The sequence below is a fragment of the Oncorhynchus mykiss genome, chromosome 8 (genome assembly GCF_013265735.2).
Source record: "Oncorhynchus mykiss isolate Arlee chromosome 8, USDA_OmykA_1.1, whole genome shotgun sequence".
Taxonomy (NCBI): Eukaryota; Metazoa; Chordata; class Actinopteri; order Salmoniformes; family Salmonidae; genus Oncorhynchus; species Oncorhynchus mykiss.
The window spans coordinates 86740915-86764122 of NC_048572.1; the positions used below are offsets into that span (position 1 = coordinate 86740915).

A 23208-nucleotide genomic window follows, 5' to 3' on the forward strand; every position below is an offset into this window, starting at 1 on the left:
GGACAGAGAAGGAGGAGAATATAAATAGAGAGAGAGAGGATAACAGAAAGACATATGATAGATGACTCACCACTTGGACCTTCTCTGATACAGCGGTTAGAACACGCCCCCAGTAGCGTAGGTCTGGTCCATCCGTGTGGTTGTCCAACACCCGGGGCAGCTGGGAAAAGACAGTTTGGACAGGTAATAGTCACATCTCTGGGACTACAGATGAAAACTAGCCGGCTGGCACATTTACAGAAATATTGATGAGATGTGCATTGTCCCTGTCAAATACATGAAAAATAACGTTTGCATACTTTGAGATGTTATAAAACCCTTTTGAATGAAGTCTGATTTCATTTGTTTTTTTTAATTCGGTTAAAATGTTTAAAATCATGCAAAGATAACTGACTAGGCCTGAATCAACGTGCTATACTCTCATACTCTTTCACCTTTACGACTTTAAAGGAAAAGCCCCTTAATTAACACTGGCTCTTCAAGGCCACTGACATGCCACAGAGAGTCACTACGGAAACAGAGAACGCCAACACAAACATCTTACATGCTTCCTATGACCTATCTATCCTTACACTTCCATTTCAATGAACGAAGGGAGGGAGGGAGGGAGGGAGGGAGGGAGGGAGGGAGGGAGGGAGGGAGGGAGGGAGGGAGGGAGGGGTTAAGGGTTACGGGTTGAGAGAACAAACTAGTAAAAGAGAGGAAGAGGTGAAGCGAGAGGGTTTACTCTGTCCATGTTAAAACACATCCTTATTACTAAGCAAGTGAGGAGTTTTTGTATTGGGGGGAAATGAGAGAGTGTCGATATTTAGTCAAGATAAACATGAACTGACTACGTTGTTACGTGTGTACTAATATACACTACCAGTCCAAAGTTTCACAACACCTACTCATTTAAGGGTTTTTCTTAATTTTTACTATTTTCTACATTGTAGAATAATAGTGAAGACATGAAAACTATGAAATAACACATATGGAATCATGTAGTAACCAAAAAAGTGTCAAACAACACAAAATATATTTTATAATTTAGACTCTTCAAAGTACCCACCCTTTGCCTTGATGGCAGCTTTGCTGGGTGAACAAGTATGATTTTAGGAATATTGCTAGATGTAATAGAATAGCACCACTTGTATGTGTCTGAGTCCAGTATGAAAGAATTAGAGGTAGTTTCACAAGCAAATGCTAACTAGCGTTAGCGCAATGCCTGTACCTCTACAGGAACAGTTAGCATGCTGTTCCTTTTCATCCGACTCTGGGGAAGTAGATAAATTGCTTCATTGACTAAATCTCAAACTATCTCTTCAATATTGAGGAAATTACAGTCATTGATGCTAATTACAGGTTATTGTTTTTCTGTGAAGAAAATTCTTAGGCTGACCGTTTAGGTAAGGCCATTTTAGGGATGGAAAACCAGTGTCAGTGTGAACTTCAACAACCACAACCAGAAAGAAAACATTTTGCACTACATATTGCAGAACTAACAATCAAATAAAAGTATATCTTCTAATGTATCTCCTCTCCCTATAGGTGACACATGACCCTGTCTCTAGGTGTATGGCCCAGTCACCTCTTAGTGTGTTTCTCTGAGTGAGCTGAGGGAGGGGGCATTGCCTAACTCATTAACTAATCCTATTAGGGAAATAGGCCAAGAGGCTATCACTCTATCGCCATGCCAACCTGGCTGAGCCAGTCACCTGCCTTCTGGAGACTATACCCCGAACTGAACCCTGACAGAGAGAGGAGACTATACCCGGGACTGAACTCTGACAGACAGAGACGGGAGACTATACCCGGGACTGAACTCTGACAGAGAGAGAGGGGAGACTATACCCTGGACTGAACTCTGACAGAGAGAGAGGGGAGACTCTACCCTGGACTGAACTCTGACAGAGAGAGAGGGGAGACTCTACCCTGGACTGAACCCTGACAGACAGAGACGGGAGACTATACCCGGGACTGAACTCTGACAGACAGAGACGGGAGACTATACCCTGGACTGAACTCTGACAGAGAGAGAGGGGAGACTCTACCCTGGACTGAACCCTGACAGACAGAGACGGGAGACTATACCCGGGACTGAACTCTGACAGACAGAGACGGGAGACTATACCCGGGACTGAACTCTGACAGAGAGAGGGGAGACTATACCCTGGACTGAACTCTGACAGAGAGAGAGGGGAGACTCTACCCTGGACTGAACTCTGACAGAGAGAGAGGGGAGACTCTACCCTGGACTGAACTCTGACAGAGAGAGAGGGGAGACTCTACCCTGGACTGAACCCTGACAGACAGAGACGGGAGACTATACCCGGGACTGAACTCTGACAGAGAGAGAGGGGAGACTCTACCCTGGACTGAACTCTGACAGAGAGAGAGGGGAGACTCTACCCGGGACTGAACCCTGACAGAGGGGGGGTAGAAGGGGTATAAAAGAGAGAGAGGACAGTAAGAGAAGTATGAGAAATAGAGGAGGAGGACAAGAGGCCTTAGAGCAGTGTTATTCAAAGTAGGGGTTGTAACCCCTAGTGGGGTTGTGGGAGAGCTGCAGTGGTGTCATCAAAAATAAAACATATACTTTTTTGTTTTTGTTTTGTGACAACAAATGAGGAGTACAGATTATTTTATGGGACAATATACAAATGGTTAATTGAGTAAATGTTTTATTGGTTTCTTTGAACTTTGATAAGAAAGGAAAGGGGAAATCTAGAGATGAAAATGTCATGAATTGAAGGTTATGATTAGATTTGGGGTAGGGTGTTTTCGCAAGAAATTCTTTCAGAAAAAAATGGGGTCCCTACAGAAAAAGTTTGAATACCACTGCCTTACAGGGAGGAGGAGAAGGAGGAGAAAGAGGAGGAGGAGGAGGAGGAGGAGAAAGTGGAGAAAGAGGAGGAGGAGGAGAAAGAGGAGGAGAAGGAGAAAGAGGAGAAAGAGAAGAAGGAGGAGGAGGAGAAAGAGGAGGAGGCGGAGGAGGAGGAGGAGAAAGAGGAGGAGGAAGAGGAGGTGGAGGAGGATGAGAAAGAGGAGAAGGAGGAGGACGATGAGGGAGGAAGAGGAGGAGAAAGAGGAGGAGGAGGCGGAGGAGGAGGAGAAAGAGGAGGTGGAGGAGAAGGAGGAAGAGGAGGTGGAGGAGGAGGAGAAAGAGGAGAAGGAGGAGGAGGAGGAGGAGGAGGAGGAGGTGGAGGAGGAGGAGGTGGAGGAGGAGGAGAAAGAGGAGGAGGAGGCGGAGGAGGAGGAGGAAGAGGAGGTGGAGGAGGAGGCGGAGGAGGAGGAGAAAGAGGAGAAGGAGGAGGAGGAGGAGGCGGAGGAGGAGGAGGAGGTGGAGGAGAAGGAGAAAGAGGAGGAGAAAGGGGAGGAGGAGGCGGAGGAGGAGAAAGAGGAGAAGGAGGAGAAGGAGGAGGAGGAGGAGGTGGAGGAGAAAGAGGAGGAGGAGGCGGAGGAGGAGGAGGAAGAGGAGGTGGAGGAGAAGGAGGAAGAGGAGGAGAAAGAGGAGGAGGAGGCTGAGGGGGAAGAGGAAGAGGAGGTGGAGGAGGAGGAGAAAGAGGAGGTGGAGGAGGAGAAAGAGGAGGAGGAGAAAGAGGAGGAGGAGGCGGAGGAGGAGGAGGAGAAAGAGGAGGAGGAGGCGGAGGAGGAGGAGGAGAAAGAGGAGGAGGAGGTGGAGCAGGAGGAGGAGAAAAAGGAGAAGGAGGATGAGGAGAAGGACGGAGGAGGAGAAGGACGGAGGAGGAGGAGGAAGAGGAGGTGGAAGAGGAGGAGAAAGAGGAGAAGGAGGAAGAGGAGAAGGAGGAGAAAGAGGAGGAGTCGGGGGAGGAGAAAGAGGAGGTGGAGGAGGAGGAGAAAGAGGAGGAGGAGGAGGAGGAGGAAGAGGAGGTGGAGGAGGAGGAGAAAGATGAGAAGGAGGAGGAGGAGGAGGAGGAGGAGGAGAAAGAGGAGGAGGAGGCGGAGGAGGAGGAGGAAGAGGAGGTGGAGGAGGAGAAAGAGGAGAAGGAGGAGAAGGAGGAGGAAGAGGAGGCGGCTGAGGAGGAGGCGGCTGAGGAGGAGGCGGCTGAGGAGGAGGCGGCGGAGGAGGAGGAAGAGGATGAGGACGAAGACGAGGATGAGGAGGAGGAGGAAGGATTAGAGGAAGTGAAGAGAAACAGGTAAAGTGGTAGGATAGCAAAACAAAAACATTTGGTAAGTAGGTCTGTATCAGCATGGCCATGGTGCTACTAGTAGGTCTATATCAGCATGATGCTACTAGTAGGTCTATATCAGCATGATGCTACTAGTAGGTCTATATCAGCATGATGCTACTAGTAGGTCTGTATCAGCATGGTGCTACTAGTAGGTCTGTATCAGCATGATGCTACTAGTAGGTCTATATCAGCATGGTGCTACTAGTAGGTCTATATCAGCATGGTGCTACTAGTAGGTCTGTATCAGCATGGTGCTACTAGTAGGTCTATATCAGCATGATGCTACTAGTAGGTCTGTATCAGCATGATGCTACTAGTAGGTCTGTATCAGCATGATGCTACTAGTAGGTCTATATCAGCATGATGCTACTAGTAGGTCTGTATCAGCATGATGCTACTAGTAGGTCTATATCAGCATGATGCTACTAGTAGGTCTATATCAGCATGATGCTACTAGTAGGTCTATATCAGCATGATGCTACTAGTAGGTCTGTATCAGCATGATGCTACTAGTAGGTCTGTATCAGCATGATGCTACTAGTAGGTCTATATCAGCATGGTGCTACTAGTAGGTCTATATCAGCATGGTGCTACTAGTAGGTCTATATCAGCATGGTGCTACTAGTAGGTCTGTATCAGCATGGTGCTACTAGTAGGTCTATATCAGCATGATGCTACTAGTAGGTCTGTATCAGCATGATGCTACTAGTAGGTCTGTATCAGCATGATGCTACTAGTAGGTCTATATCAGCATGATGCTACTAGTAGGTCTGTATCAGCATGATGCTACTAGTAGGTCTATATCAGCATGATGCTACTAGTAGGTCTATATCAGCATGATGCTACTAGTAGGTCTATATCAGCATGATGCTACTAGTAGGTCTGTATCAGCATGATGCTACTAGTAGGTCTGTATCAGCATGATGCTACTAGTAGGTCTATATCAGCATGGTGCTACTAGTAGGTCTATATCAGCATGGTGCTACTAGTAGGTCTGTATCAGCATGGTGCTACCAGTAGGTCTATATCAGCATGGCCATGGTGCTACTAGTTACCATGTACCTTCCTCTCTGGTCTCCTTCTAATAGGTATATCTAAATAGGGTACATGAGCCTGTCAACAGCTGTATTGGCAGATGACCAGGCCTGACCGTTGAAAACCGGGGGGGGGGGGGGGGGGGGGGGGTGCTTCTACATATGAGATCATAGTAAATCCCAGGACATAGTGTCTATAATACGCTTATATAGTCACTGTCACAAACTGTCTAAACTCCACAAAGTGGCCACTGACTAGTTGGATATTCATTTCCCACTGAGCAAACAATTTCTGTACTTTCATATAAATATATTTTCATCAGAATTTAGTTTTGCCGGACCTTATTTTTTGGATTGATATTTGTCAATAAAACTCATAAAAGTTAACGTTTATGGCTAATTGTTTTGTGTTCTACACGTAAAAACGATTTGTTTAGTGCCCCGGTTGTCCAGAAAGGAAAATGGTAAAACACTTAATTGTGAGGATAAATATAAGGGCTGGAAATGCAGATAAATTAAAGTCTGATAAATGAAAATACTATTTTTGCTGGTGCCTCAGGACTGAGTTAAAGACCACTTGTGGAAACTGCAAACATTAGAGAATGGACATTAATATTTTAGAAAGAGAGAGAGAGAGAAGAGATAGAGAAGGCCGGGATACTAAAGGAGAGAGAGAGGGGGAGAAGAGATAGAGAAGGCCGGGACACTAAAGGAGAGAGAGAGAGAGGTGGGAGAAGAGATAGAGAGAGGGGGGGAGAAGAGATAGAGAAGGCCGGGACACTAAAGGAGAGAGAGAGAGAGGGGGGGGGGGGAAGAGATAGAGAAGGCCGGGACACTAAAGGAGAGAGAGAGGGGGAGAAGAGATAGAGGCCGGGACACTAAAGGGGAGAGAGAGAGGGGAGAAGAGATAGAGAAGGCCGGGACACTAAAGGAGAGAGAGAGAGAGAGAGGGCGGGAGAAGAGCTAGAGAAGGTCGGGACACTAAAGGAGAGAGAGAGAGAGAGAGAGGGGGAGAAGAGCTAGAGAAGGCCGGGACACTAAAGGGGGGAGAGAGAGAGAGGGGGAGAAGAGCTAGAGAAGGTCGGGACACTAAAGGAGCGAGAGAGAGAGAGGGGGAGAAGAGCTAGAGAAGGCCGGGACACTAAAGGAGAGAGAGAGAGTATTTGTACATTGTTAAAACACTGTATATATATATATATAATATGACATTTGTAATGTCTTTACTGTTTTGAAACCTCTGTATGTGTAATGTTTACTGTTAATTTTTGTTGTTTTTCACTTTATACATTCACTTTGTATGTTGTCTATCTCACTTGCTTTGGCAATGTTAACACATGTTTCCCATGCCAATAAAGCCATTGAATTGAATTGAATTGAATTGAGAGGGGGAGAAGAGCTAGAGAAGGTCGGGACACTAAAGGAGAGAGAGAGAGAGTAAAACAGATTGATACAGACAGATAGAGCTTAGGAAAGACATCCATCATGTCGTACCAGTCTGAAGATCTTGAAGAAGTCAACGTTAGCATAGAGCATGTCCTCTATCTTCTGCAGGCGCTGCTGTGTCAGGGCACACATAGCGTTACGTACTCCGTACATGCCTCTCCGGCTGGGGAAGATGATAAACCTCTCCAGAAGAGCCTGGCTGCATGCGATGTCCTTCAAGTGGAGGTCTGGAACACCGTGGGCAAACTGCATAGGGGGAGACGGGGAGAGAGAGAGAGAGAGAGAGAGAGAGAGAGAGAGAGAGAGAGACACACAGAGAGAGAGAGAGAGAGAGAGACAGAGAGAGACAGAGAGACACAGAGAGAGAGAGAGACAGAGAGAGAGACAGCGAGACACAGAGAGAGAGAGAGAGAGAGAGAGACAGAGAGAGAGAGACAGAGAGAGAGAGAGAGAGACAGAGAGACACACAGAGAGAGAGAGAGAGACACAGAGAGAGACAGAGAGACACAGAGAGAGAGAGAGAGAGAGAGAGAGACAGAGAGAGAGAGAGAGAGACAGAGAGAGAGACAGCGAGACACAGAGAGAGAGAGAGAGAGAGAGAGAGACAGAGAGAGAGAGACAGAGAGACACAGAGAGAGAGAGAGAGAGAGAGAGAGAGTGAGAGAGAGACAGAGAGACACACAGAGAGAGAGAGAGAGAGATAGAGAGAGACAGAGACACAGAGAGAGAGAGACAGCGAGACACAGAGAGGAAGAGAGAGAGAGACAGAGAGAGAGACAGAGAGACACAGAGAGGAAGAGAGAGAGAGACAGAGAGAGAGACAGAGAGAGAGAGACAGAGAGACACAGAGAGAGAGAGAGAGAGAGAGAGAGAGAGAGAGAGAGAAGACCATGGTCAGATTACATTTTATTTGGCATTTTATTTTATTGTCCCAGTATGGATGAGTTAAATTAACAGCAACAAACGTTGCAGACAGAAACGTGTCCCCAAAAAAGCTTCAGAAAAGTTGTTTCTAATACAACATCCCCATGTTTCCTTCTAGCCAGTCCAAAGGACTGAAACAACAACATCCCCATGTTTCCTTCTAGCCAGTCCAAGGGACTGAAACAACAACATCCCCATGTTTCCTTCTAGCCAGTCCAAAGGACTGAAACAACAACATCCCCATGTTTCCTTCTAGCCAGTCCAAAGGACTGACACAAAAACATCCCCATGTTTCCTTCTAGCCAGCCCAAAGGACTGAAACAACAACATACCCATGTTTCTTCCTAGCCAGTCCAAGGGACTGAAACAACAACATCCCCATGTTTCATTCTAGCCAGTCCAAAGGACTGACACAAAAACATCCCCATGTTTCCTTCTAGCCAGTCCAAAGGACTGAAACAAAAATATCCCCATGTTTCCTTCTAGCCAGTCCAAGGGACTGAAACAACAACATACCCATGTTTCTTCCTAGCCAGTCCAAGGGACTGAAACAAAAACATCCCCATGTTTCCTTCTAGCCAGTCCAAACGGACTGAAACAACAACATCCCCATGTTTCCTTCTAGCCAGTCCAAGGGACTGAAACAAAAACATCCCCATGTTTCCTTCTAGCCAGCCCAAAGGACTGAAACAACAACATCACCATGTTTCTTGCTAGCCAGTCCAAACGGACTGAAACAACAACATCCCCATGTTTCCTTCTAGCCAGTCCAAAGGACTGAAACAACAACATCCCCATGTTTCCTTCTAGCCAGTCCAAAGGACTGAAACAACAACATACCCATGTTTCCTTCTAGCCAGTCCAAAGGACTGAAACAACAACATACCCATGTTTCCTTCTAGCCAGTCCAAGGGACTGAAACAAAAACATCCCCATGTTTCCTTCTAGCCAGTCCAAAGGACTGAAACAAAAACATCCCCATGTTTCCTTCTAGCCAGTCCAAGGGACTGAAACAAAAACATCCCCATGTTTCCTTCTAGCCAGTCCAAACGGACTGAAACAACAACATCCCCATGTTTCCTTCTAGCCAGTCCAAGGGACTGAAACAAAAACATCCCCATGTTTCCTTCTAGCCAGCCCAAAGGACTGAAACAACAACATCACCATGTTTCTTGCTAGCCAGTCCAAACGGACTGAAACAACAACATCCCCATGTTTCCTTCTAGCCAGTCCAAGGGACTGAAACAAAAACATCCCCATGTTTCATTCTAGCCAGTCCAAGGGACTGAAACAAAAACATCCCCATGTTTCCTTCTAGCCAGTCCAAAGGACTGAAACAACAACATCCCCATGTTTCCTTCTAGCCAGTCCAAAGGACTGAAACAAAAACATCCCCATGTTTCCTTCTAGCCAGTCCAAACGGACTGAAACAACAACATCCCCATGTTTCCTTCTAGCCAGTCCAAGGGACTGAAACAAAAACATCCCCATGTTTCCTTCTAGCCAGTCCAAAGGACTGAAACAACAACATACCCATGTTTCCTTCTAGCCAGTCCAAAGGACTGAAACAACAGCGAAACAGAGCACTATCTCCCTAGTTATTAGTTCTACCTGTTCTTCCTATATACCTGTTCTGGACGGACTTGAGCATTGACCAGCTGATGAACCACAGACTCTGACAGGCCAACGTCTCTCAGCAGGAAGGCTGTCAACATCTCATCATCCTTCAGGATATCCTCTATCTTCAGACCTCGACCTGGAACAGGAATTAAACATGGATACTGAGGGAGAACAAAGAGGAGGTGTATCCTGCAAGAGAGGAAGAGGAGGTGTATCCTGTGGGAGAGGAAGAGGAGGTAGATACTGCAGGAGAGGAAGAGGAGGTGTATCCTGTGGGAGAGGAAGAGGAGGTGTATACTGCAGGAGAGGAAGAGGAGGTGGATACTGAGGGAGAGGAAGAGGAGGTGTATACTGAGGGAGAGGAAGAGGAGGTGCATACTGCAGGAGAGGAAGAGGAGGTGTATACTGCAGGAGAGGAAGAGGAGGTGGATACTGCAGGAGAGGAAGAGGAGGTGGATACTGAGGGAGAGGAAGAGGAGGTGTATACTGCAGGAGAGGAAAAGGAGGTGTATACTGCAGGAGAGGAAGAGGAGGTGTATACTGCAGAAGAGGAAGAGGAGGTGTATACTGCAGAAGAGGAAGAGAGGAAGAGGAGGTGTATACTGCAGGAGAGGAAGAGGAGGTAGATACTGCAGGAGAGGAAGAGGAGGTGATACTGCAGGAGAGGAAGAGGAGGTGTATACTGCAGAAGAGGAAGAGAGGAAGAGGAGGTGTATACTGCAGGAGAGGAAGAGGAGGTAGATACTGCAGGAGAGGAAGAGGAGGTGATACTGCAGGAGAGGAAGAGGAGGTGTATACTGCAGGAGAGGAAGAGGAGGTGGATACTGAAGGAGAGGAAGAGGAGGTGGATACTGCAGGAGAGGAAGAGTAGGTGTATACTGCAGGAGAGGAAGAGGAGGATTGAAGGTGTATTCCAAACAGAACCAAACAGAAGCAAACAGCCAAAACGGGTTGTAACTAACCTGGACTTGTTTGTTGTAACTAACCTGGACTTGTTTGTTGTAACTAACCTGGACTTGTTTGTTGTAACTAACCTGGACTTGTTTGTTGTAACTAACCTGGACTTGTTTGTTGTAATGTTTTTCTACGGTTTGCTACAGCATTAATAAATACATCCCTGGACTCATAGTGGTGCAGGGTGATTGTCAGTACCGGCTATCTGTTCTGGTGTGTTACAGATGGTGTCCATGAAGTTGTTCATGACGGCCATGTCCTCCCACAGCCGACCCAACTGCTGGAACTCTGGGTCGTCGAACAACAGCTCATTGGAGTCAGCCCAGAACCGCGCCAGTCTAAAACGCAGAACATAGAACCAACCAAGACAATTGAGTATAGAACCGTGAAGAACCCAGGAGAACATCTGAGTTTACAGCACAGAACCATGGATAACCCAGCATACCATCTGAATCTACGGCACATAACCATGGAGAACCCAGGAGAACATCTGAGTCTAAAGCACAGAACCATGGAGAACCCAGCAGAACATCTGAGTCTAAAGCACAGAACCATGGAGAACCCAGCAGAACATCTGAGTCTAAAGCACAGAACCATGGAGAACCCAGCAGAACATCTGAGTCTAAAAGACACATGTTCTTCTTGGTGGTAATAGAGAAAAGGATGGGAGGTTGAAGTAGAGAGGGAGGAGACAGAGACGGAGAGGGAGAGAGGGATGAGGCTGAGAGATGGTGAGGGAGAGGGAGAGAGGGATGAGACTGAGAGATTATGAGGGAGAGGGAGAGAGGGAGGAGACAGAGACGGAGAGGGAGAGAGGGATGAGACTGAGAGATGGTGAAGGAGAGGGAGAGAGGGATGAGACTGAGAGATGATGAGGAAGAGGGAGAGAGGGAGGAGACTGAGACAGAGAGGGAGAGAGGGATAAGACTGAGAGATGATGAGGGAGAGGGAGAGAGGGATGAGACAGAGAGATGATGAGGGAGAGGGAGAGAGGGATAGGACTGAGAGATGATGAGGAAAGGGGAGGGAGGGATGAGACAGAGATGATGAGGGAGAGGGAGAGAGAGATGAGACTGAGAGACAATGAGGGAGAGGGAGAGAGAGATGAGACAGAGATGATGAGGGAGAGGGAGAGAGGGATAAGACTGAGAGATGATAAGGAAAGGGGAGGGAGGGATGAGACTGAGAGACGATGAGGGAGAGAGGGATGAGACTGAGACGGAGAGGGAGAGAGGGATGAGACTGAGAGATGGTGAGGGAGAGGGAGAGAGGGATGAGACTGAGAGATGATGAGGAAGAGGGAGAGAGGGAGGAGACAGAGACGGAGAGGGAGAGAGGGATAAGACTGAGAGATGATGAGGGAGAGGGAGAGAGGGATGAGACTGAGAGATGATGAGGGAGAGGGAGAGAGGGATAAGACTGAGAGATGATGAGGGAGTGGGAGAGAGAGATGAGACTGAGAGACGATGAGGGAGAGGGAGAGAGAGATGAGACTGAGAGATGATGAGGGAGAGGGAGAGAGGGATGAGACTGAGAGATGATGAGGAAAAGGGAGGGAGGGATGAGACTGAGAGATGATGAGGGAGAGGGAGAGAGGGATGAGACTGAGAGATGATGAGGGAGAGGGAGAGAGGGATGAGACTGAGAGATGGTAAGGGAGAGGGAGAGAGGGATGAGACTGAGAGATGGTAAGGGAGAGGGAGGAGACAGAGACGGAGAGGGAGAGAGGGTTGAGACTGAGAGATGATGAGGGAGAGGGAGAGAGAGATGAGACTGAGAGATGATGAGGGAGAGGGAGAGAGGGATGAGACTGAGAGATGATGAGGGAGAGGGAGAGAGAGATGAGACTGAGAGATGATGATGGAGAGGGAGAGAGAGATGAGACTGAGAGATGATGAGGGAGAGGGAGAGAGAGATGAGACTGAGAGATGATGAGGGAGAGGGAGAGAGGGATGAGACTGAGAGATGATGAGGAAAGGGGAGGGAGGGATGAGACAGAGAGGATGAGGGAGAGAGGGATAAGACTGAGAGATGATGAGGGAGAGGGAGAGAGGGATGAGACTGAGAGATGATGAGGGAGAGGGAGAGAGGGATAAGACTGAGAGATGATGAGGGAGTGGGAGAGAGAGATGAGACTGAGAGATGATGAGGGAGAGGGAGAGAGAGATGAGACTGAGAGATGATGAGGGAGAGGGAGAGAGGGATGAGACTGAGAGATGATGAGGAAAAGGGAGGGAGGGATGAGACTGAGAGATGATGAGGCAGAGGGAGAGAGGGATGAGACTGAGAGATGATGAGGGAGAGGGAGAGAGGGATGAGACTGAGAGATGGTAAGGGAGAGGGAGAGAGGGATGAGACTGAGAGATGGTAAGGGAGAGGGAGGAGACAGAGACGGAGAGGGAGAGAGGGTTGAGACTGAGAGATGATGAGGGAGAGGGAGAGAGAGATGAGACTGAGAGATGATGAGGGAGAGGGAGAGAGGGATGAGACTGGGAGATGATGAGGGAGAGGGAGAGAGAGATGAGACTGAGAGATGATGATGGAGAGGGAGAGAGAGATGAGACTGAGAGATGATGAGGGAGAGGGAGAGAGAGATGAGACTGAGAGATGATAAGGGAGAGGGAGGAGACTGAGATGGAGAGGGAGAGAGGGAGGAGACTGAGATATGATGTGGGAGAGGGAGAGAGAGATGAGACAGAGATGATGAGGGAGAGGGAGAGAGAGATGAGACTGAGAGATGATGAGGGAGAGGGAGAGAGAGATGAGACTGAGAGATGATGAGGGAGAGGGAGAGAGAGATGAGACAGAGATGATGAGGGAGAGGGAGAGAGAGATGAGACTGAGAGATGATGAGGGAGAGGGAGAGAGGGATGAGACTGAGAGATGATGTGGGAGAGGGAGAGATGGATGAGACAGAGATGTTGAAGTAGAGAGGGATGAGACTGAGATACAAGAGGGAGAGAGGGATGAGACTGAGAGACGGTGAGGGAGAGAGGGATGAGAGGGATGAGACTGAGAGACGGTGAGGGAGAGAGGGATGAGGCTGAGAGACAGACAGGGAGAGAGGGATGAGAGAGACGGAGAGGGAGAGAGGGATGAGGCTGAGAGACGGAGGGGGAGAGAGGGATGAGACAGAGATGGAGAGGGAGAGAGGGATGAGACTGGGAGACAGTGAGGGAGAGAGGGATGAGACAGAGACGGTGAGGGAGAGAGGGATGAGACTGAGAGACAGTGAGGAAGAGAGGGATGAGACTGAGAGACGGTGAGGGAGAGAGGGATGAGACTGAGAGACAGTGAGGGAGAGAGGGATGAGACTGAGAGACGGTGAGGGAGAGAGGGATGAGACTGAGAGACGGTGAGGGAGAGAGGGATGAGACTGAGAGACAGTGAGGGAGAGAGGGATGACACAGAGACGGTGAGGGAGAGAGGGATGAGACTGAGGGACGGTGAGGGAGAGAGGGATGAGACTGAGAGACAGTGAGGGAGAGAGGGATGAGGCTGAGAGACGGAGAGGGAGAGAGGGATGAGACAGAGATGGGGAGAGAGGGATGAGACTGAGAGACGGTGAGGGAGAGAGGGATGAGACTGAGAGACGGTGAGACGATGAGTGAGAGAGGGATGAGACTGAGAGACAGTAAGGGAGAGAGGGATGAGACTGAGAGACAGTGAGGGAGAGAGGGATGAGACTGAGAGACGGTGAGACAGTGAGGGATGAGACTGAGAGACGGTGAGACGGTGAGGGAGAGAGGGATGAGACTGAAACGTTTACAGGGCTGAATCCCAAAATAAATGATGTTTACATTAGTATTCTTAATGAAAGGTGGCTAACGAGTAGGCCACTGTTCCATTTGCCTACCAACGAATTGACACACTCCTCAACCACTCAACCACTTATCGGTTTCCGGGTCACTGAGGAGAGAGGGTGGGGAAGAAAGGACAGAGGACAGACTTTTACCCAAACAAGAAAACCCCAGAGAGATCTAGAAAGAGAAGGATAAGATATTGATGAAGAAAGGAGAGAAGAGAGAGGAGAGAGGAGAAGAGATAGAGGAGAGAGGGGAAGAGATAGAGGAGAGAGGGGAAGAGAGAGAGGAGAGAGGGGAAGAGATAGAGGAGAGAGGGGAAGAGAGAGAGGAGAGAGGGGAAGAGATAGAGGAGAGAGGGGAAGAGAGAGAGGAGAGAGGGGAAGAGAGAGAGGAGAGAGGAGAAGAGAGAGAGGAGAGAGGGGAAGAGATAGAGGAGAGAGGGGAAGAGAGAGAGGAGAGGGGAAGAGAGAGAGGAGAGAGGATAAGAGAGAGAGGAGAGAGGGGAAGAGAGAGAGGAGAGAGATCTAGGAAGAGAAGGATGAGAAAGGAGAAAGTTGTAATAAAGGAAATATAAGCTATAAAAGTAAGATACACTATCCTGGATCTCACATGTAGTTGTTGTAGTTGAAGAGAGGAGAGACGGATGAGAGACTCAGAAGGAACGTGGGGAAGAGAGGAGGGATAGTTGTTGAGCTCACATACGGTGGGTTATGAGGGGTTATAAGGGGTTATGAGGGGTTATAAGGTATCTCACATGCAGTTGTAGTTGGAGAGAGGAGAGACGGATGAGAGACTCAGAAGGAACGTGGGGAAGAGAGGAGGGATAGTTGTTGAGCTCACATACGGTGGGTTATGAGGGGTTATAAGGGGTTATAAGAGGTTATAAGGTATCTCACATGCAGTTGTTATAGTTGGAGACTACCCCAGGGCCCTCTGCCCTGGTAGGGTGTTTGAAGCAGGGGTTGTTGGCGTTACAGAAGATACCCTGGATCCATGGGATGATACCTGTGGAAGGCATGGCCTTGTTGGGGAAGTGACCTGGAGAGACAAGACAGGGAGTGAAAGATCAAGTATAACAAATATATGAATTACTTGAGCACTGAAGAAACGTGAGAAGCAGTCAGACCTGGTTCAAACTGAAAACAACCTTGAAAGCTCTTATCAAGAGGATTTCATTTCATTCCGATCATCTATCTTTGCTTCAGTCATTTCTGTGATAGAAACCATTTTCAGGTCCCCCAGACTCTATAGGATACTAATACACGGTACAGAGAGAAATAGTTATAAGTGAGTCTTACATTCATGTTGTTTGTAAAGAGGGTTGGCTTTCCTCAACCACACCAGACCAATGAACAGAACCACCGGCCACAGAATCTCCACCAGGAAGCGGATCTGAACAGAGATGTGGAAGAGAGAGAATTTACTTACTAATTTACAGTATATCAAATCAAATCAAATTTTATTTGTCACATACACATGGTTAGCAGATGTTAATGCGAGTGTAGCGAAATGCTTGTGCTTCTAGTTCCGACAATGCAGTAATAACAAGTAATCTAACTAACAATTCCAAAGCTACTGTCTTGTACACAGTGTAAGGGGATAAAGAATATGTACATAAGGATATATGAATGAGTGATGGTACAGAGCAGCATAGGCAAGATACAGTAGATGGTATCGGGTACAGTATGTACAAATGAGATGAGTATGTAAACAAAGTGGCATAGTATAGTATAAAGTGGCTAGTGATACATGTATTACATAAGGATACCGTCGATGATATAGAGTACAGTATATACGTATGCATATGAGATGAATAATGTAGGGTAAGTAACATTTATATAAGGTAGCATTGTTTAAAGTGGCTAGTGATATATTTACATCATTTCCCATCAATTCCCATTATTAAAGTGGCTGGAGTTGAGTCCGTGTCAGTGTGTTGGCAGCAGCCACTCAGTGTTAGTGGTGGCTGTTTAACAGTCTGATGGCCTTGAGATAGAAGCTGTTTTTCAGTCTCTCGGTCCCAGCTTTGATGCACCTGTACTGACCTCGCCTTCTGGATGATAGCGGGGTGAACAGGCAGTGGCTCGGGTGGTTGATGTCCTTGATGATCTTTATGGCCTTCCTGTGACATCGGGTGGTGTAGGTGTCCTGGAGGGCAGGTAGTTTGCCCCCGGTGATGCGTTGTGCAGACCTCACTACCCTCTGGAGAGCCTTACGGTTGAGGGCGGTGCAGTTGCCATACCAGGCGGTGATACAGCCCGCCAGGATGCTCTCGATTGTGCATCTGTAGAAGTTTGTGAGTGCTTTTGGTGACAAGCCGAATTTCTTCAGCCTCCTGAGGTTGAAGAGGCGCTGCTGCGCCTTCTTCACGATGCTGTCTGTGTGAGTGGACCAATTCAGTTTGTCTGTGATGTGTATGCCGAGGAACTTAAAACTTGCTACCCTCTCCACTACTGTTCCATCGATGTGGATAGGGGGGTGTTCCCTCTGCTGTTTCCTGAAGTCCACAATCATCTCCTTAGTTTTGTTGACGTTGAGTGTGAGGTTATTTTCCTGACACCACACTCCGAGGGCCCTCACCTCCTCCCTGTAGGCCGTCTCATCGTTGTTGGTAATCAAGCCTACCACTGTTGTGTCGTCCGCAAACTTGATGATTGAGTTGGAGGCGTGCGTGGTATTAATATAACTGAATAGTGTAATAACTTTCGTATTAACTGTTGTAATAGCTGTTGTAATAGCTGTTGTAATAGCTGTTGTAATAGCTGTTGTAATAGCTGTTGTAATAACTGTTGTAATAGCTGTTGTAATAGCTGTTGTAATAGCTGTTGTAATAGCTGTTGTAATAACTGTTGTAATAGCTGTTGTAATAGCTGTTGTAATAGCTGTTGTAATAACTTACAGCTGAGGAAACAGATATATCAACTGAGGAAGCCGATATATTAACTGAGGAAACAGATAGATCAACTGAGGAAACATATATATTAACTGAGGAAACTGATATATCAACTGAGGAAACTGATATATTAACTGAGGAAACTGATATATTAACTGAGGAAACAGATATATTAACTGAGGAAGGAGATATATTAACTGAGGAAACAGATATATCAACTGAGGAAGGAGATATATTAACTGGGGAAACAGATATATCAACTGAGGAAGGAGATATATTAACTGAGGAAACAGATATATCAACTGAGGAAGGAGATATATTAACTGAGGAAACAGATATATCAACTGAGGAAGGAGATATATTAACTGGAGAAACAGATATATCAACTGAGGAAGGAGATATATTAACTGAGGAAACAGATATATCAACTGAGGAAGGAGATATATTAACTGAGGAAACAGATATATCAACTGAGGAAACAGATATATAAACTGAGGAAACAGAGAAATCAACTGAGGAAACAGATATATCAACTGAGGAAACAGATATATCAACTGAGGAAGCAGATAGATCAACTGAGGAAGCAGATATATCAACTGAGGAAGCAGATATATCAACTGAGGAAGGAGATATATTAACTGAGGAAACAAATATATCAACTGAGGAAGCAGATATATTAACTGAGGAAGCAGATATATCAACTGAGGAAGCAGATATATTAACTGAGGAAGCAGATATATCAACAGAGGAAACATATATATTAACTGAGGAAACAGATATATAAACAGAGGAAACAGATATATTACCTGAGGAAACAGATATATAAACTGAGGAAACGGATATATGACACCCCAGGGAGGGTGTTACTGAACTGTTTCGTTGTTGATTTACTCAAAGGAACAATACTTAGATTAATTTATACAACACCGTGTTGATAAAAGACAGTTGGGATAGCGAGTTAGCAGTACCTTCTGTCTCTTGCGGAGAGTCCAATTCTTCCACAGCAGAAGGCGAATCTGACTTCCTGTATTCATCACTCTGCTTCTCAAGCCCTCAACGGGTCCTCTTACACTGTCAAACCTGGGGAATGCACAACTTTCAATAGTAGGGTAATGTTCACCACTTTATGTCAAACAGATGATTCAGACGAGTGGTGTGTGTGTGTGCGTGTGTTGTGTGTGTGTGTGTGTGTGTGTGTGTGTGTGTGTGTGTGTGTGTGTTGTCTGGAATACCAGACCAGCTGTCTGGAATACCAGGCCTGGAGCAGAGAATACGACAGGGGGTACATTCCAAAGGGATTTGACAGGCTGTCATTATCTGTAAAAATCTGGTAACTCAAATACTAATTAGGGATTACAAAAACCACTCTGTGTATAGCACTTAGAAGGACGACATCCTTATTGAAACTGATCCAACTATGTCCTAGTGATCTCAGACGGAAAAAGCATGTGTTACCCTCATCATAAATATATTGTTAGACGGTATGCAGGTATGTTCCTTTCCCAGTTTGTAAACATTTAGTCTCAATGTGAATACTGTTCATGGAAACAAGTTCGTGATTATATGATACATAATCCAACTGGAGAAGAATACTGCCATGAATCCTAATTAACATTATAGGTCAAGAAGGTCCAGCAGCACTGACGGCCCAAACCTGTCGTCCTGCCGTCCTGTCGTCCTGTCGTCCTGTCATCCTGTCTTCCTGTCTTCCTGTCTTCCTGTCATCCTGTCGTCCTGTCATCCTGTCATCCTGTCGTCCTGTCGTCCTGCCGTCCTGTCATCCTGTCGTCCTGTCATCCTGTCATCCTGTCTTCCTGTCGTCCTGTCATCCTGTCTTCCTGTCATCCTGCCATCCTGTCATCCTGTCTTCCTGTCATCCTGTCATCCTGTCACCCTGCCATCCTGTCATCCTGTCATCCTGCAATCCTGTCATCCTGTCATCCTGCAATCCTGTCATCCATCCTGCCATCCTGTCATCCTGTCATCCTGCCTTCCTGTCATCCTGTCATCCTGCCATCCTGTCATCCCGCCTTCCTGTCATCCTGTCATCCTGTTCTCCTGTCATCCTGCCATCCTGCATCCTGTCATCCTGTCATCCTGCCATCCTGTCTTCCTGCCATCCTGTCATCCTGCCATCCTGTGATCCTGCCATCCTGTTCTCCTGTCATCCTGCCATCCTGTCATCCTGCATCCTGTCATCCTGCCATCCTGTCATCCTGCAATCCTGTCATCCTGCCATCCTGCCATCCAGTCTTCCTGCCATCCTGTCATCCTGTCAACCTGTCATCCTGCCAACCTGTCATCCTGCCAACCTGTCATCCTGTCATCCTGCCATCCTGTCTTCCTGCCATCCTGTCATCCTGTCATCCTGCCATCCTGTCTTCCTGCCATCCTGTCATCCTGCCATCCTGTCTTCCTGCCATCCTGTCATCCTGTCAACCTGTCATTCTGACAAAGCCGACCAGCCAACTGTACCAGAATATGTCCACCGTAACAACACAGTAACTAGCCCTGTCCAGAGACATGGAAGGAATCAACACAGTAACTAGCCCTATCCAGAGACATGGAAGGAATCAACACAGTAACTAGCCCTATCCAGAGACATGGAAGGAATCAACACAGTAAATAGCCCTATCCAGAGACATGATAAACAATCAACACAGTAACTAGCCCTATCCAGAGACATGATACAGAATCAACACAGTAACTAGCCCTGTCCAGAGACATGGAAGGAATCAACACAGTAACTAGCCCTATCCAGAGACATGATAAAGAATCAACACAGGAACTAGCCCTATCCAGAGACATGGAAGGAATCAACACAGTAACTAGCCCTATCCAGAGACATGATAAAGAATCAACACAGGAACTAGCCCTATCCAGAGACATGGAAGTAATCAACATAGTAACTAGCCCTATCCAGAGACATGGAAGGAATCAACACAGTAACTAGCCCTATCCAGAGACATGGAAGGAATCAACACAGTAACTAGCCCTATCCAGAGACATGGAAGGAATCAACACAGTAACTAGCCCTATCCAGAGACATGATAAAGAATCAACACAGGAACTAGCCCTATCCAGAGACATGGAAGGAATCAACACAGTAACTAGCCCTATCCAGAGACATGATAAAGAATCAACACAGGAACTAGCCCTATCCAGAGACATGGAAGGAATCAACACAGTAACTAGCCCTATCCAGAGACATGGAAGGAATCAACACAGTAACTAGCCCTATCCAGAGACATGGAAGGAATCAACATAGTAACTAGCCCTATCCAGAGACATGGAAGGAATCAACACAGTAACTAGCCCTATCCAGAGACATGGAAGGAATCAACACAGTAACTAGCCCTATCCAGAGACATGGAAGGAATCAACACAGTAACTAGCCCTATCCAGAGACATGATAAACAATCAACACAGTAACTAGCCCTATCCGGAGACATGATAAAGAATCAACACAGGAACTAGCCCTGTCCAGAGACATGGAAGGAATCAACACAGTAACTAGCCCTATCCAGAGACATGATAAACAATCAACACAGTAACTAGCCCTATCCAGAGACATGGAAGGAATCAACACAGTAACTAGCCCTATCCAGAGACATGGAAGGAATCAACACAGTAACTAGCCCTATCCAGAGACATGGAAGGAATCAACACAGTAACTAGCCCTGTCCAGAGACATGATACAGAATCAACACAGTAACTAGCCCTGTCCAGAGACATGGAAGGAATTAACACAGTAACTAGCCCTGTCCAGAGACATGATAAACAATCAACACAGTAACTAGCCCTATCCAGAGACATGGAAGGAATCAACACAGTAACTAGCCCTATCCAGAGACATGATAAACAATCAACACAGTAACTAGCCCTGTCCAGAGACATGGAAGGAATCAACACAGTAACTAGCCCTATCCAGAGACATGGAAGGAATCAACACAGTAACTAGCCCTGTCCAGAGACATGATAAAGAATCAACACAGGAACTAGCCCTATCCAGAGACATGGAAGGAATCAACACAGTAACTAGCCCTGTCCAGAGACATGATACAGAATCAACACAGTAACTAGCCCTATCCAGAGACATGATACAGAATCAACACAGTAACTAGCCCTGTCCAGAGACATGAAAGGAATCAACACAGTAACTAGCCCTATCCAGAGACATGGAAGGAATCAACACAGTAACTAGCCCTATCCAGAGACATGATAAACAATCAACACAGTAACTAGCCCTATCCAGAGACATGGAAGGAATCAACACAGTAACTAGCCCTATCCAGAGACATGGAAGGAATCAACACAGTAACTAGCCCTATCCAGAGACATGGAAGGAATCAACACAGTAACTAGCCCTATCCAGAGACATGGAAGGAATCAACATAGTAACTAGCCCTATCCAGAGACATGGAAGGAATCAACACAGTAACTAGCCCTATCCAGAGACATGGAAGGAATCAACACAGTAACTAGCCCTATCCAGAGACATGGAAGGAATCAACACAGTAACTAGCCCTATCCAGAGACATGATAAACAATCAACACAGTAACTAGCCCTATCCGGAGACATGATAAAGAATCAACACAGGAACTAGCCCTGTCCAGAGACATGGAAGGAATCAACACAGTAACTAGCCCTATCCAGAGACATGATAAACAATCAACACAGTAACTAGCCCTATCCAGAGACATGGAAGGAATCAACACAGTAACTAGCCCTATCCAGAGACATGGAAGGAATCAACACAGTAACTAGCCCTATCCAGAGACATGGAAGGAATCAACACAGTAACTAGCCCTGTCCAGAGACATGATACAGAATCAACACAGTAACTAGCCCTGTCCAGAGACATGGAAGGAATTAACACAGTAACTAGCCCTGTCCAGAGACATGATAAACAATCAACACAGTAACTAGCCCTATCCAGAGACATGGAAGGAATCAACACAGTAACTAGCCCTATCCAGAGACATGATAAACAATCAACACAGTAACTAGCCCTGTCCAGAGACATGGAAGGAATCAACACAGTAACTAGCCCTATCCAGAGACATGATAAACAATCAACACAGTAACTAGCCCTGTCCAGAGACATGGAAGGAATCAACACAGTAACTAGCCCTATCCAGAGACATGGAAGGAATCAACACAGTAACTAGCCCTATCCAGAGACATGATAAACAATCAACACAGTAACTAGCCCTATCCAGAGACATGGAAGGAATCAACACAGTAACTAGCCCTATCCAGAGACATGGAAGGAATCAACACAGTAACTAGCCCTATCCAGAGACATGGAAGGAATCAACACAGTAACTAGCCCTATCCAGAGACATGGAAGGAATCAACACAGTAACTAGCCCTATCCAGAGACATGGAAGGAATCAACACAGTAACTAGCCCTATCCAGAGACATGATAAACAATCAACACAGTAACTAGCCCTATCCAGAGACATGGAAGGAATCAACACAGTAACTAGCCCTGCCCAGAGACATGGAAGGAATCAACACAGTAACTAGCCCTATCCAGAGACATGGAAGGAATCAACACAGTAACTAGCCCTATCCAGAGACATGGAAGGAATCAACACAGTAACTAGCCCTATCCAGAGACATGATAAACATTCAACACAGGAATGTATCCCTATGTCTGAATGTCAATATGATATAGTTTGTTTAAGGTGAATTATCAATGAATTAGGGCCTTATAATTTGTCCATTTGGCCTAGGCCCATGGACTGCTTGACCCTATACAGTGAACTCATCTACCAAGACAAAACCAATGACATACTTACCTCTAGGAGACAGAAGGAGAAATCATACATCTAGAGAAATAATGTAATAAAGGCAATATAATCCCAGACGTTGAAGCTGTAAGTAAAGCTCTTCTCATCAGTCCCAGTTACCCATCTTTTCTTAGGTCCCAGTTATCTCTCTTCTCTTCAGTCCCAGTTATCTCTCTTCTCTTCAGTCCCAGTTATCTCTCTTCTCTTCGGTCCCAGTTATCTCTCTTCTCTTCAGTCCCAGTTCTCTCTTCTCTTCAGTCCCAGTTATCTCTATTCTCTTCTCTTCAGTCCCAGTTCTCGCTCTACTCTTCAGTCCCAGTTATCTCTCTTCTTTTCAGTCCCTGTTACCAATCTTTTCTTCAGTCGGCAGAACAGTAGCCTACGGGATAAAGCTTTGGACTAGTAACTGAAAGTTTGCAAGATTGAATCCCTGAGCTGACAAGGTACAAATCTGTTGAACAAGGCAGTTAACTCACTGTTCCTAGGCTGTCATTGGAAATAAGAATTTGTTCTGGTTAAATTAAAAGTCCCAGTTTACCGCTCTTCTCTCTTCTTC

At 46.5% G+C, this 23208-nt stretch overlaps 1 protein-coding gene across 3 annotated transcripts in view; it reads right to left on the reverse strand.

Annotated features, from left to right (window-relative positions):
• The window catches only part of abca4b (ATP-binding cassette, sub-family A (ABC1), member 4b), a 133651-nt gene extending 110779 nt beyond the window's left edge, over positions 1 to 22872 (reverse strand). For 2 of the 3 annotated variants that reach the window (XM_036986623.1, XM_036986624.1), the window contains exons 1-7: positions 17821 to 17886; positions 15258 to 15351; positions 14856 to 14997; positions 10352 to 10491; positions 9208 to 9335; positions 6704 to 6901; positions 71 to 160 (exon numbers count right to left, since the gene is read on the reverse strand). In XM_036986623.1, the coding sequence (XP_036842518.1) occupies positions 71 to 160; positions 6704 to 6901; positions 9208 to 9335; positions 10352 to 10491; positions 14856 to 14997; positions 15258 to 15351; positions 17821 to 17886 (858 nt within the window). Of the gene's footprint in view, positions 1 to 70; positions 161 to 6703; positions 6902 to 9207; positions 9336 to 10351; positions 10492 to 14855; positions 14998 to 15257; positions 15352 to 17820; positions 17933 to 22661 lie in introns of those variants that run through there. The other variant, XM_036986622.1, reaches the window with a different exon arrangement.
• Between the last annotated feature and the right edge of the window lie 336 nt (positions 22873 to 23208).